Raw genomic sequence first — 13292 nt, 5'->3', positions numbered from 1 at the left:
GATCTCCGAAAGAATCCGCACAAGTCGGCGTCTAGGGGGTAGTGAGGTTGAAACATACTTAGATAGTAGAGAGTATTAAGATAGATTAGGGGGCCCCAACGCTTTCATCCCCCTAATCTAAAACTCTCTAGTACAGCTACGTGCACACAAAGTTGGGTCAAGTTGGCTTGTCAGGTTTCTGTAAACGTGAACGGGTCGGGCCGAACAGGCGCCGGTGCGAATTCGGTTAACCCGCCTGCAAAGCGTGGTGGGTCGACTTGCCCAACCCGCTTGGCAAGATGCGCATGTAAACGCGGTCTCGTGGTGCTGGGTCAGCTCGATTTCTGACTGGACCCGTCTAGTTCATCTAAACGAGGAGAATAGTGACCGCAGCATACCTAGGTGATTGGGCAAGTCCTTTAAATGGACACTGAAAATAAGAGCAACGCTTAATCAGTTTAGCCTGGTAAAGTGTTCTTCGAAGACCAACAGTTTGTTCATTCAATTTGGCACTGAAACCGCGTCGCTATAATATACGTTAGTGTGACCTGACGTCACGGATTTCAAACGAGTTTTACTCCTGTTCGGGTCATTTTGGCGCGGACAGTGTCCCAGAAACCTGCTATGTGGATCCAGTCTGGCTCTTCTAACATGTATTGTAGGCCCTCCCTATAGACCCGGGCGTATGCGCCGTCAGAATTCATGACGCCACGGTGAGCTAGTTCGGAAAACTAAATAGCGGAGCCGCCACCCGTTTTTAAGTTTTTGCATCTTTTCCGGCTTTGTGTAGGCTATGCTTCCTCTCACGCCTAGAGTGGCCGTTTTACTACAGTAGGAGCGTAATATTCTGTTATATATTCCTCCTCTCTGTTTGTTTCATATTATTATTATTATTATTATTATTATTATTATTATTATTATTATTATTATTATTATTATTATTAGAGTAGCTTCAGCCAGATGCTGCTTAAAATCTGTTGCGTGCACGGTGATGGTGCGTGATTGCCAAGCTAGCGTCGCCACCCGACTCGTGTATTGCTGATCCGTCGCTCACTGTTGGACGTGTTGCTTCGGGAGCTCGATTGCCAATCTTCGTTTATAATTCCTTCCTTTAATTTTACCTTGAGGTTTGTGTTTTTTCTACCGCGCTCATGTTTGGTTCCATATATACGCTTGGGCGCAAAAGCATGCTACCGAGATGTTTTCCCGTGGTACCTCCTCTGGCTGCCTGCCCTTGCGAAACTGTTTTCGAGAAAAATGTTTTCACATGCGTGAGTGGAACGCTTTGCGTTAGTTCCCGTAACCCGAACTTGGCGTTATATAAAAATAGGCCTTCGTAGAATAAGGCCTGGCGCACCCTTGACGAAGGAACAAGAAACTGATCGTACTCGTCGTTCATATACGTGGAAGGCCAGAATAAAGGCCAGCGTCGAATCTTCTTACCCTGTATTGTGTTTGACGACGCTTGCCGTGCAATAATGACGTCTACCCACGCATCGGGCGCTCGTGTCGCGCATCGCGGCAGCCGTTTTATAATAATAAGCGCGTTGGCGTGCCCTTTGGCGGCGCGATTTGCGAGTCCGGCGACGCCGTAGCTGCGCGGCGGTCGCCGCCGCGCCACGCAGTCTTTTCCGTCGACTTCGGTCAGCGCGCGTATGTCGGAGTGAGTCAGCCGATCTTCTTCTCTTGCTTATTGCATACCGTGCGGAACGCCTGGAACGTTCGACTAGAGCTGCTCGTGTCAGTCATGTCCAGCTGTGCACGGAGAGACGCGTCATCGCGACCGCGTAGTTTCCTACAGAAATTGTTAGAGGGGGAACACCGTGGCGCTTTTCTCTAACGGTAGTTCCAAGCGTGTCCCTGTAACGCCTAACGTATCTTGTATGCCACGCTGGTTTTGATACCTCGAAATTGCGCCAGATTTTTCAGGCTTACTATACTGAGCCGCTTCTCGCGATAAGTGGCTTTCTGGGTATAACAGAGGGGTAAATTGAGAGTACGGCTCAAATTATTATTTCTTTTTCTTCGAGGGCCCCTTTAAAAGGCCACTCCGGCCATTTTTTGACCATGATAGTAGAATTGTTCCGCAAATTCGCAAATAATTTTAAGGAAAAAAAACGCAAAATCGAAGCCTGACTCAGCAGCCCAGCGAACCTCTTTGTGTGACGTCACGAGCGGCACATCAGCGGGGAAGGCGCGCAAGGCATGCCGGTCTCGCCCGCGGGGAGAAAGAATGAAAGCAGCGTGTCATGCAAGTCATGAAACAGCCGCCGACGTCTTGGTGCTCTCATGGGTAACTCTGAAGTGGCAAAGAATCGGGAATTAATTATGGTAATGGGTGCACGTATGGTTATGATAGTAACGTTAATGATAGTAAACTACAATAATGACCGTGACTCAGCAAGAAATGACATTGACTCAGCGAAAAAAATATTAATACTCAAAAACCCTCAGAATGGGTTCGGACGTGGACATTAAGTGAAGGAGACACTAAAGAGATGGTATGGTGGTAGGAGTCAGTCATGAGCATGACTCAGCAAAAATGACAATGACTCAAGCGAAAAAATATTAACACTCAAAAACCACTGAAATGGATTCGGAAATAATGATAGGTCATGGGGGACATGCGTGTCATGTAGGTCATGAAACAGCCGCCTACGTCTTGCTTTCATGGTTTCGTTAACTTTGTAGGTTCCCCCGCACACTGCTCCGCATAACATCGATTACCACAGGGCGTGGGATCTGCCGGTTTTTTTTTTTTCCCTTTTATTTCTTGATAGTTTCTTGATACGAACCACAAATTACGGCTGGCTTAAACAGCTTCGCTGTTAAAATTGTAAAACGTGTTAAAAAAAAAAGTGCTCGCAGCGTGCGGCTCTGGCGGTACTGCAGGCCTTGCCTGGGAATCGGCGCGTCCGGGCTCGAAATGCTCGCAGCTGTGGGATCGATGCACGCGCTCGCCACCTGCGTGCGCAACGTCGAGAGCGAGTGACGCGCTGTATACAGGGACGCGTTAAATGGTTGCACTATTCATGGCGGGGGAAAAGAGAATGTCCCTCTCATGGCTCGCATTGTGCGACTTCATTGCGAAAGAAACGTCTCCCTGGTCGTCGTTTGCGATTCACGAAACTAAAGGTGTTCGGCTTCGGAGGGTGGGTGTATCTTTCACTTAATGGTCTCTGCCGTTTCTGGCGTCTTTCTCGCTAAGCCCCGGAGTATCGAGCTGCGTCGCAGCTTTGAATAATCTCACACACAGTTGCGGGGCTATTGGCCGCTCTGGCGGCGTCTATAGTGAAGTCGCCGCCAGCCGCATGGTGGCGAAATGGCGCGCGCGTGTCGCGACTTCGATCTTGATTCGAATTGGCTACCAAGGGGACCGAGGGTTGCTGTCCGGAAACGATAATAGTTATGAGTGCAATTTCACCCTTTCTCCGGTGTCAAAGTGACTGGCGTCTGGATATCTTCGCTTGTTTTTCGGGTACCTTGCTCTACGTCACTTCCGGCGCCTCTCTCCCCTCGCTCTTGGAACTGGCGGTCATTTGGTGGCATGGCCGACCACTTCTGGCGCGATACGCCAATAACGAGACTGCGCGGGTGCTCTCGCGGTAGTCCGTTTCGTGATGGTTTAGGGCTTGATATGCTTACGATGCGTAACGTTAAGGGGCAGGAAGAGAGCGGTGTGGATTAGAGCAAACGTAGGTGGAACCGATATTCTAGAGACAGAAGTGGAGTTGGGCAGTACATTTAAGGCGTAGGGCAGATGACCGCTGGTCCATTAGAGTTTTTACAGAATGGGTGCCAAGAGAAAAGACAAACGCAGTTGAGGACGGTAGGAAGTGGGATGAAATTAAGAAAAATGCAGACATAAAATGAAGTCAGCTGGCGCAAGACATTGGTAATTGAAGATTGCCTTCGTCCTGCAGATGACATAAATAAATGCCGATGACGATGCTCATCATGCTTGAAAGCTGGGCACTTTGTACTGAGTTCACCATATAACTGTTGCGCATGTCTATTTGCGGCGCTTGGTCTATCGCGAGGTCCCCGAGCTCGAGGTCTCTCTTTCGGGCGTTCTTTCACTCTTGCGTGTCGTAAACGTCCAACCTTCACCGGGCGATGTGCGTCCTGTCAATGCAATCGAGAACGTGTAACGCTGATTCAGAGCGAGGTGTGCCATTCTCCCGCAGGTCATAGCTGCAGTCTGCGTGCTCTGAAAGAGGGAGCTCTCTGAAAATGATCGATCGCGAATACGACCCCGGGTTCTCCGCGCCTTTTTCTTTATATACGATTACAGCGTAAGCAAGCGTGTCAGCAGTCGTCGTGTTCGACATTGGCCTGGGTGTTGTACCTACTTATGGTTTTCTGCTCGCAGTGGCCCGTAATGAGTATGTCACCTCGGCTGAGGCTGCCCGCTTTGCTTCGCGCGTCTTGTCTGGCTGTTTGTTTACGTTTTCGCAGCCGCTTTCTTTATTTCTTTTTGCTCCCTTTCTTCTTTCGCGAGCTTTCGTCACCAGGCCCGTTGAGCAAGCTGGCGGAGAGCGGCGTCCGGTGTGGTTCAGCGGACGCGTCCGTCGCACGCTTGCGTCTCCCGGGGCAACGCGCGTGTTTTGCCTCTTGTTTGGGCGTTCGGGAGAGGTCTTGGTGTGTTTCGACGCGAGCGAAAGTCGAGGAGAGAGGTGGGGAAAAAAGGCTGGCTGGCTGGCTGGCTCGCTTCCCTATATTTATTTATGTATTTATTTCGCTCCCCGCTTCTTTCCGCCGCTGTTGCTCCCGTCGGGGGACAGCCTCGCCGGCGGTTTGTCAATATCGCAGCCTCACTCGCAGCGACCACGGCTGCTGCTACACTGTGGCGAAAAAGCAACAGCCTCGGGGGCTGGTTTCATCGCTGCGGTCATCGCTCCACATCCCCTTTCGGCCACGGCCACACACGGCTTTCAAGCTTCTCCGTTTCTTCCATCTTTGTGTATCTCGTTTCGCCTCCGTTGTTACTTTCGGTTTTCTCATCACGTTTTATTTCTCCGCCGCTGTTTAGATCGGGCTTGCTTAGCTCGGTGGCCCCTTATTATTGCACACCCTGGCGCCGGTGATGGAAGCGAGTGTGTATAGTGCTTTATTGCTTTTCTTTTCTGCAAGGTATGGCGTGACGTTACCCCTTCAGTGTTCCTGTATAAGAGCTAAGAAAACGTAGCTTAGGGGAAATGAGGCGGCAGTGCTTTCAGCTCCAGGCTGCGTTGCGCGCGCAGATGCGGTAGGTTGGGAGGGGTATTTAGCGCATTTGCAAAGTACTCCACCCCACCGCACGGTATGAGTTTTGTTGGAATGGCGACGTGAATACTTTGGGGAAAGAGGCAACTGGCGTTCAAAGAAGAGGCGAGGGTATATAGTCTTACTTTGAAAGCGAAAGTTGCCAAAGCCTGAGTATATCACGAAGCTTGAACAAAAGTAGCCGAAGCGATGTCTTCGTAAATAGAAAGCTTCGTCAGTCGGAGTAGCTTACCGGGGGATCGAAGCCAAGACTACGGTCTCGCAGAAGCACTCGTTCTATCAACAAAGCTGACCTGATGCTCAGCATTTGGCGACGCGAGGGCGAAAACGTCGACTCCCACATCTGAAGTTGGTTAACCTATGGCTGTTCGCCTCACGCATCTGGAGGACACATGCGATGCGATTCGGCGTCTTAACTCCGCTTATGAAAATCCGCAATCAACAAGTTCGAACGTGTTTGCAGCGCGCGGGGGTTGTCATCTTTCTGACACGTCGTATCGGACGCTGCGTCGGACTGCCGTAATTTCCTTCCTGCATGCTTGACATCAGCCAACGTCCAGCGGCCCCTTCCTTCGTTTACAAATTCCAGGCCTGCTTTGTTGGTAGTTCGTCCGAACGTACGCGCATACTCTTGCTAGAGTGCGGACCCCTTGCCTGCTCTTGCGAAAGTAACGACGTTATGCAGACAGAGCTCGAATTCCAAGCAAGGTCTCTTCCCCAACCCCAGTCGGTGACGCCGAGAGCGCGATTGCGGGCAGCGCAGCAAGTGCAAGCAAGGGCCAAAACGCGGGCGCAGGTCGTCGGATTAGAGAGACTCGGGTTTATGGGCGCAAGAAGCAGAGGAGAGGTCACGAGGCGGAGGCGAGTTAGACCCGGCTTATCGAAAAACAAGCGGAGACGAAAAAAAGCGCAAGCGATATGTCGCAGTCTATACCGAGAACGAAAAACTGAGACAAGGAGAAAGGATTCCTCCATGGGAGCAGACAATGCAACGCCTATTAGCTTCGCGCCCACGCAGTACTGCAGAGTGGATGGATGAAGTGCACAGCGTACGTACAGTCCGTTTCACACTTCGGGAGAAAACTCGGAGCGCCTTGCAAGGCGCTCAGAGTTTTCCCCCTAAGTGTGAAACAGACTGTACATTCCCTCGCAAGTTATGCAAAGGGCCTCACAGTACTAGTCGTGTGGCATTTTTTTTTTTTTGTCTTAGAAAACGTAACACAATGATTTTGCACCTCGTTGTGGAACGCGTATACGATGCAAGTATTCACCAATTTGACATATTCGCTTCCTGTCTTCCCCGATGGTGACGAGATATGGCGCTGGCGGAGTGACCCTTCGGCTGAACATTTCCCGCGCGACGTTTGCCCTGGCGAACGGAGAAGTTCGAGTGAGAACCAAAGCCCCGGTGCTGAGCCCGTGTTTGATTGGTGTGTCGTCGGGTGTAATGAAAACTATCCGTAGGCGACTGGCAAATTCAGCGCAGGGAAGTTTTCTCGCAGTTATTATTATTATTATTATTATTATTATTATTATTATTATCACCATCATCTGTTTGTTTCCAATATATCAGTGACATTGCGCGATTGTGAAAGCTGTGATTTTCGGTGGAGTGCCTGGGCGCGTGTTTCTATGTGCGTTCAAGCCCAGTGCTCGACCGCTGGCGCCGCCATGCGCCGCTCGCGCATACCATGTTTCTAGGTTGTTTCTTTCGCCGAGGGCGCTCGAACGCAATCATGTGGTTCGCATGAATGCATACGTTGGAAGCGTGGCGATGTGGCCTACTGGTTACAACACTCGCTTTGAAATCAAGCGTACGCGTCTTCAAACACCGCCTTGGCTAGAATTTTTTTCTTGGTATCACGCTTTCTTTTGTTTCTGTTTGCCAGCGCGGTCGGTTGAACCCCGGTGCCGCGGCGGAAGCCGCGGTGCCGGGCGCCGACGCGAAGTGGCGGTCGTTGGGGTGTTGCTGAGCGCAGCGTAGCAACACCCCAAATAAAAAAATACTGTTCCAGTCATGTAGACTCCTCCCTCCCTGATAGTGAGATTATATTTGGATCATCAAAACAGTGATGCGTTTATTTAGGAATACCATCGATCCCTTAACAGCAGCCGCAGTCGTGCGCCACCACCAGCCCAGCGTGTTCTCCGTCAACGCGGCTAGAAACATGGTACGCGCGAGCGGCGCATGGCGGCGCCAGCGGTCGAGCACTGGGCTTGGCTTTTGCAGCAGCCTAACAAAGGATGGCATCTGGGTTTTTCAGAAGGGAGCTGGAAACGGTGGCCTGGCCATCGGGGGAGTTCAGGGCAAGACGGTGGGTGTGCTAGACTAGCCTGAGTTTTTTTTTTTTTTTTTTGTTACGGACATAGCTCCCAAGAATACTGAAGATATATGGCTGTCTGGAACCGGGAGATAAATTTAGCGTGGAACGAATAGGATACCAATATACGGGAGAGAGGGAGAATAAAATTTTATTTGGAAGACAAGTTGGAAATTATTCCTCAATGAGTGGGGCCCTCAGTAAGGACTGCCTTGCCATGCGTGACTTCGCGAGCCCGCTGGATCAGCCGTTGCTGTTCCTGCCGGCTTGAGCTGAGCAGCGCAGACTCCCAAGAGGAAAGGATGGGGTTGGGTATATCAGGAGCACCCGAAGGGTTAGGGCATTCCCATGTAGAGTAGTACACCGTGGGTTTGGCCCCACAGTAGGGACAGTAGGAAGGGTATAGGGTGGGATAAAAGAGATGTAGCATGTAGAGACAAGGAAATGAATTTATCTGCAGTTGCCGCCAGGCAGCGGCAGCTGCCCTATTAAGCGAAGGATGAGGAGGGGGATAGTTATGGCGGCCCAGTCGGTAGTACTGGAGCGTCGCGGTATAGTGTATAGAGGCTCTGCCGGTGCGTCGTCTGGGTTGGACAGCTCTTCCGGTGGTGCCCGGCCAGTCAGACCTCGGGAGACGGCATTAGCGCGTTCATTACTATGGATAGAGGCGTGTCCAGGAGTCCAGACTATACGCACCCTGCGCAACGCCGGAGGGGGGACAGAGGAGAGGATTCGATGTGTATGTGCAGTCACAAGTCCTTGCGCGAAGGCCCGGCAGGCAGCCTGCGACTCCGTCACTATGGTGATGGGGGAGTCGTGTGGGAAGGATCGAGGCGTGGACAATGGCCAGGGCAATAGCTCCCTCCTCTGCCGAGCTTCGGGGGGTGTCTGATCGGGGTTCTTCTGGACCAAATAAAGTTCATTTCGCCTCACCTCGTGGCACGCCTTCCTGGGTAGCGGGCCGCGTCAGTTTAAATAACCGGTGTCTCTGTGGTGCCATCTCAAAATGCGTGCCAGGGCCCGAGTTCGGGCACGTCTCCGGCCGGCGTGTCGCTCGGGATGCACACTGCGGGGAATCGGAGCGACTTGAATGCTAGCGCGTAGAGCAGGAGCAAGGTGATATTGCGGGCGTCGCAGGGACAGGGTAGCCAAGACAGAGTATAGTGCAGCCCTGACGGGTGCGCCTGATACGTTGGAGCTGACCGTTGCGATGAGCCTCGAGAAGCTCGCCTACGGTGTTGTGGATACCAAGCTGAAGAATGCGTTGTGTGGAAGCATGTGGAGGCAACCCAAGAGCCGCGTTCACTGCCTTGCGTAGAAGGACGTCCATCTCCTGAGTCTGAACGACGGTGAGATTCTAATAGGGGAGGTGATAGGTGAGCCGGCTAATTATCAGAGCCTGCACTATGTGGAGGACATCTTTCTCGCGAGGCTTTGCCATCAGATTGAATGTGGAGGCCTAAGATACGGAGTCAATTAATGTCTAATCGGCATTGATCCACTAAGTCGTCGGCCTTCGTCGTTAAATTTTTTTTTTCTCCCTCTCGCTTGTCGCCCTAGCGGCAATTTATTTTATTCGTCTCCGCTCATTTTCTGCCTTCGACTTGTCCACGCCCTCTGTTATCGTCGCCGTTCTGGGACTCGCCACAGAAGGATCAATCCGTTTTTTTTTTTTTTTTTTCTTCCCCCAAGTTCTGATGAGCGCAAGCAAATCCTTCCACGGCGCTCTCGTCGGCTTTGCAGGCGACAGCAGCAAATGCGTTTGTTGTGTACAGCGCGCGTGGCGTACCTGCTGTCACGCCAGTTTCTGATCGTGACGAGGTCGCGCGCACCTGTGCCGGCGAGTGGCGCGCTCTCGGCGTCGCTGTTGATAGTGGTGGGTGGTAGCTGGAGTCCTTGCGCGGCGGGTTTCGACTCGATCTTCTAGTCGGTTTGTTGCTTGAAAGAAGAAAAAAAAAAAAAAGAGGCCAAGTCGCGCGTGCCTCCGCTCGATACGACGCGAAATGACTAAGCGCGGTGTGTGTGTTCCGTCGCGTGCTACGCTCGGCTCGATACGACGCGAAAGGCTCGGGGTATGTGTTCCGTTGCGTACATACACTCGGCGCATCTTCGCTCTATTTATCAGTAACTCGACAAAAGGGAGTGGAAAAAAAAAAAAAAGTTTGTTGGTGTGTGCGTGCTTGGCTGAACGAAGAAAGCGACCGATCGCGCCTAGCAACTCGTACTTTTTTTTTTTTCTGAAGTTGCCAACCGCGCTCTCCGGTCGTCATGACAGTGGTGCCTTTCTTATTTGTTACGGGGTCTAGTTTTGACATCTCGAGTTCCCCCTGTGTTTCGTCGCGATGTGTGTAGTTCAGTTAAGTCCTTGCGTGTGTGTGTGTGTGTGTGTGTGTGTGTGTGTGTGTGTGTGTGTGTGTGTGTGTGTGTGTGTGTGTGTGTGTGTGTGTGTGTGTGTGTGTTTTAAAGATTTGCTACGCAAAAAACTACGGCGCCTCTCTACATGATGTATTAATAGTCTTAGCGGTCTGTGCCAGCTACCAGGCGCCGTAGCGCTCTTGTGCCTTCATGGGCGCTACCAGCCTGGGCCCACCGCTATTGGTCCCGCGGGGCCGCGGTGTACCGTTCCCGGGGCAGGCCGCCAATCAGCAGCCGGTCTCTGCCAGGCAGTGCGTGGTTTTGCCCCTGCTGGCGGGCCGCGGCGACGCCGGTGGTTCTTTCGTACCAGGCCGGACGTCTCACCCCTCGCCCCAGTAGCCGCCGGTGGAAGCAGCAAGCGGCCCCCGACATCGATTCTGGCACTGTTGCTTATTGAGCGGCCATCCCTGGGCAACGCGTGGGGTGCCCTTTTTGTTTTGGCCGCCGTCTCCCGCGGCAACGGCTCTCGGCCTTTTTTGACGCCCCGGCGGCTGCGAGGGGCACAACAGGTGGTCGCTAGCGCGCGGTTCGGCCGCCCCTCCCCGCGTGCTCTCCGGTCCCCCCCCCCCCCCCCCCCTTATTTATTGTGCAACCCTTTTGGGGCGTAGTGCCGACTTGCTGCTTTTTTCGCCTGCTCGAACCGCAACTGGACTTCTGACTGAGCCCTCCGTCTTGTGCGTTGCCTGTGTGCAGGGGTGCGGTCGCCGTTGAGCCTTCGGACGGTCTGCAGAAGCGGCAGCGCAGTGACCACGAGCCATGGACAACACAGATGGTGAGTGGCGGGCTCCTTTGCCGAGTTGCGATTTTTACTTTTCTCTCCTCAACCTGCCAGCAGGTCACAAACCGGAACTACTGCTCTTGATTTGGCTTGTGGATCTTGGTTGAGCGCTACTACATGTGCAGGGACCCTACGAACATTTTCTTTTCTTTCCTTTGTTTTTAAATTCGAGAAATGATTAAGATGACCCCATCTGTAGATGTGAATGGGCTAGGCTAGGCCAGCAACAGGTCCTTCTGAACCAACACACCCGGAGGCGCTGCCTAACTTAACTGAGCGTCTGTGTCTGATAGGGAATCTGTTTTTAGGTCTCCTGATTCGTGGCAATGGAAACATTATGTATAGAATTTATGACACATGCTTGCTGTGTAGTCTTCGCAGTGGCAGCCATAAAGTTCTTGTCACAAATTGTAAATTTGTAAGGCAATTTATCAACTCTTTAAAGAACTTAAGAAATCTTTAAATGCGTCATTGGTTAGCTTTTGTAAACTAAAAGCGCTGTACGTTGAAATGTTCACTCCACAAAGCCCAAACACCATTCCATGTCAGAACAAATTATTCGCCTTCCTTTCTACAAACTGGGATTACATTCGTACATAATTAGGTGTTAGTTGTGTAAAACATAAATGCAAGTGTGGTTTGCTGAACTATCCACGACTGGAATACTCAATTTAGCATATCCGGAACACTATTAAGTTTCCCGTGCTTAAATCACGATTTTGATGTATCAAAGTTGGTGTAGCAAGAACGTTGGGCTTTATAGGGTTAAAGGGATGCTAAAGGGAAATAATAAGTCTAGCTAAAGTGATAGATTAATGCTCAAGAACGTCTAAGGGGTCAGTATTATCACAAAGTTTTAGTAATTGAAAAAGTGAGGTAAATGCAGGACACAATTTGAAACTCACCCAGGACATTCAAGTACTAGATCAATTACTTAGGCACTCCTTATTATTATTCTATCACTAGTACTCAACTACTCATAATAAACAGATTGGATTGCATTATAAGAGGGAAGAAAATGCTTCTTGTCCAGTTCTGTTAAATTTTTAGAAAAGTGAACTCATTGACGTTATCATTGACGACACATGTGGTATCATTGACGACACATGTGGTCGAAAGGTTTCCTTTTCACTCGACTCTGCATTGCCCGTGCTTTCGTGCTTCAGTAGTTTCATTATCATGTAGTGCTGCGCTGGCTTTTCTGACTTGCGAAACTTGCACAATCTGCAAGTAACAGAGAATTCCACGTCTATGTGATATTGCTGGATGCCTCAATGGGCCGCCACGCTACTTGACCAAGAGAAGCTGCAGTGGCGAATCCAGCATTCTCTCTTGGCTTGGTTTCTCCATGGCCGCGCATTTTCGTTTTGCACAAAAAACCGTAGTGCCGTCTGACTGATGCCGTTTTACTCACCGACAGCAGTGAAGGGCGGTGATGGCCTATGCATCGTCATCACTCCCCACTCGCGGGCAGACAATTTGAATTGTGCTAAAGGTATGCGGAACCTTCAGACATTTTCTGTTAAACTAAGTCTCTTCTTGGCTCAAAGCAAGCGCTGCTATGTTTCTGGAATGGTATTTTAACGGTCTACGTTGACTTAGTATTTGTCTTTAGTGTCCCTTTAATCTTGCATAACGTGTGCCACATCATAATGCAAATGAGCGAAGTTCTCCTCATATTGTTAGGGAGCTAAAGAACAGGCCTGAGCAACTAGGAGCAAGTTCATCTTTATTGGCATTGATAGCATAACATTCAGACACAACTTGAATCCCAAATTGTTTCTTGTGCAATGGCCACCGCTATAAGGTCTGGTGCAGCTAATATCTTGTTCACCTCTGAAGCTAAGATAGTGGTGTGCATCTTCAGCACAAGGAAGATGAGTTCCTGTTCTGCTTTTTTTTTTTTTCTAAACCAGACATTAGTGGAGAAACTGGATTTGCTTCCTGTAAGTGTAATATATTCAAAAATATTGAAGGTCAGTGCGGTTAGATGTAGCATATGTAGAATTAATTCTACATATGCCTGTATTCTAGCTGCACAATGAGTTTCTTGACACTTGAGCAGGGACGAGTGTAATTTTAATACATCTGCATTTCGCTTTGTGCTGTATGCAATGTCAGCTTACACCATCGTTAATGCGCGCTAGTGCCTGTGTGTATGGCCTGAAATAAAGTGTCATGCAGGCCTCTTGTGTCTTTCTGCCTGAAGCTTTTCTTCATTCTTTTATTTTTTGGAAGGTACAGCTCAAGATTTCAGTGTGAATCCAATTTCTCTTACCTGCCGAAAAGGGAGTTTGCCACAGTTTAAAATGGAGTGGATGACAGCCCCTTCTCGCCATCATTAAAAAAGGGCTGATGTGTCAGTGTAGTTGTTGACATACATTTTGTAAAAACTTCTCTCGGCAGATCATGCTCGAACTTTACACTTAACAAAGGTGTAGAAGTTCAGATGCTGGTAAAAGCATTGAGTTGGACTGCCTCTTCTAAATGCATGCCAAATTAGTCAAATGCCTGGCAATGCAGTGGTGAATTTG

The 13292-nt window shown here is 50.3% G+C and overlaps 1 protein-coding gene across 3 annotated transcripts in view; it reads left to right on the top strand.

The window, feature by feature from the left end:
* The first annotated feature begins 1619 nt into the window (after positions 1-1619).
* LOC119442072 (heterogeneous nuclear ribonucleoprotein K) overlaps positions 1620-13292 on the top strand; it is a 30812-nt gene continuing 19139 nt past the window's right edge. For all 3 annotated transcript variants that reach the window (XM_049661863.1, XM_049661862.1, XM_049661861.1), the window contains exons 1-2: positions 1620-1642; positions 10674-10752. In XM_049661863.1, coding sequence (XP_049517820.1) covers positions 1635-1642; positions 10674-10752 — 87 coding nt within the window. In that variant the 5' untranslated portion in view covers positions 1620-1634. The remainder of the gene's footprint in view (positions 1643-10673; positions 10753-13292) is intronic.

Source organism: Dermacentor silvarum, chromosome 2, assembly GCF_013339745.2.
Source record: "Dermacentor silvarum isolate Dsil-2018 chromosome 2, BIME_Dsil_1.4, whole genome shotgun sequence".
Lineage (NCBI taxonomy): Eukaryota > Metazoa > Arthropoda > Arachnida > Ixodida > Ixodidae > Dermacentor > Dermacentor silvarum.
This window is presented reverse-complemented; position numbering and strand designations above follow the sequence as displayed.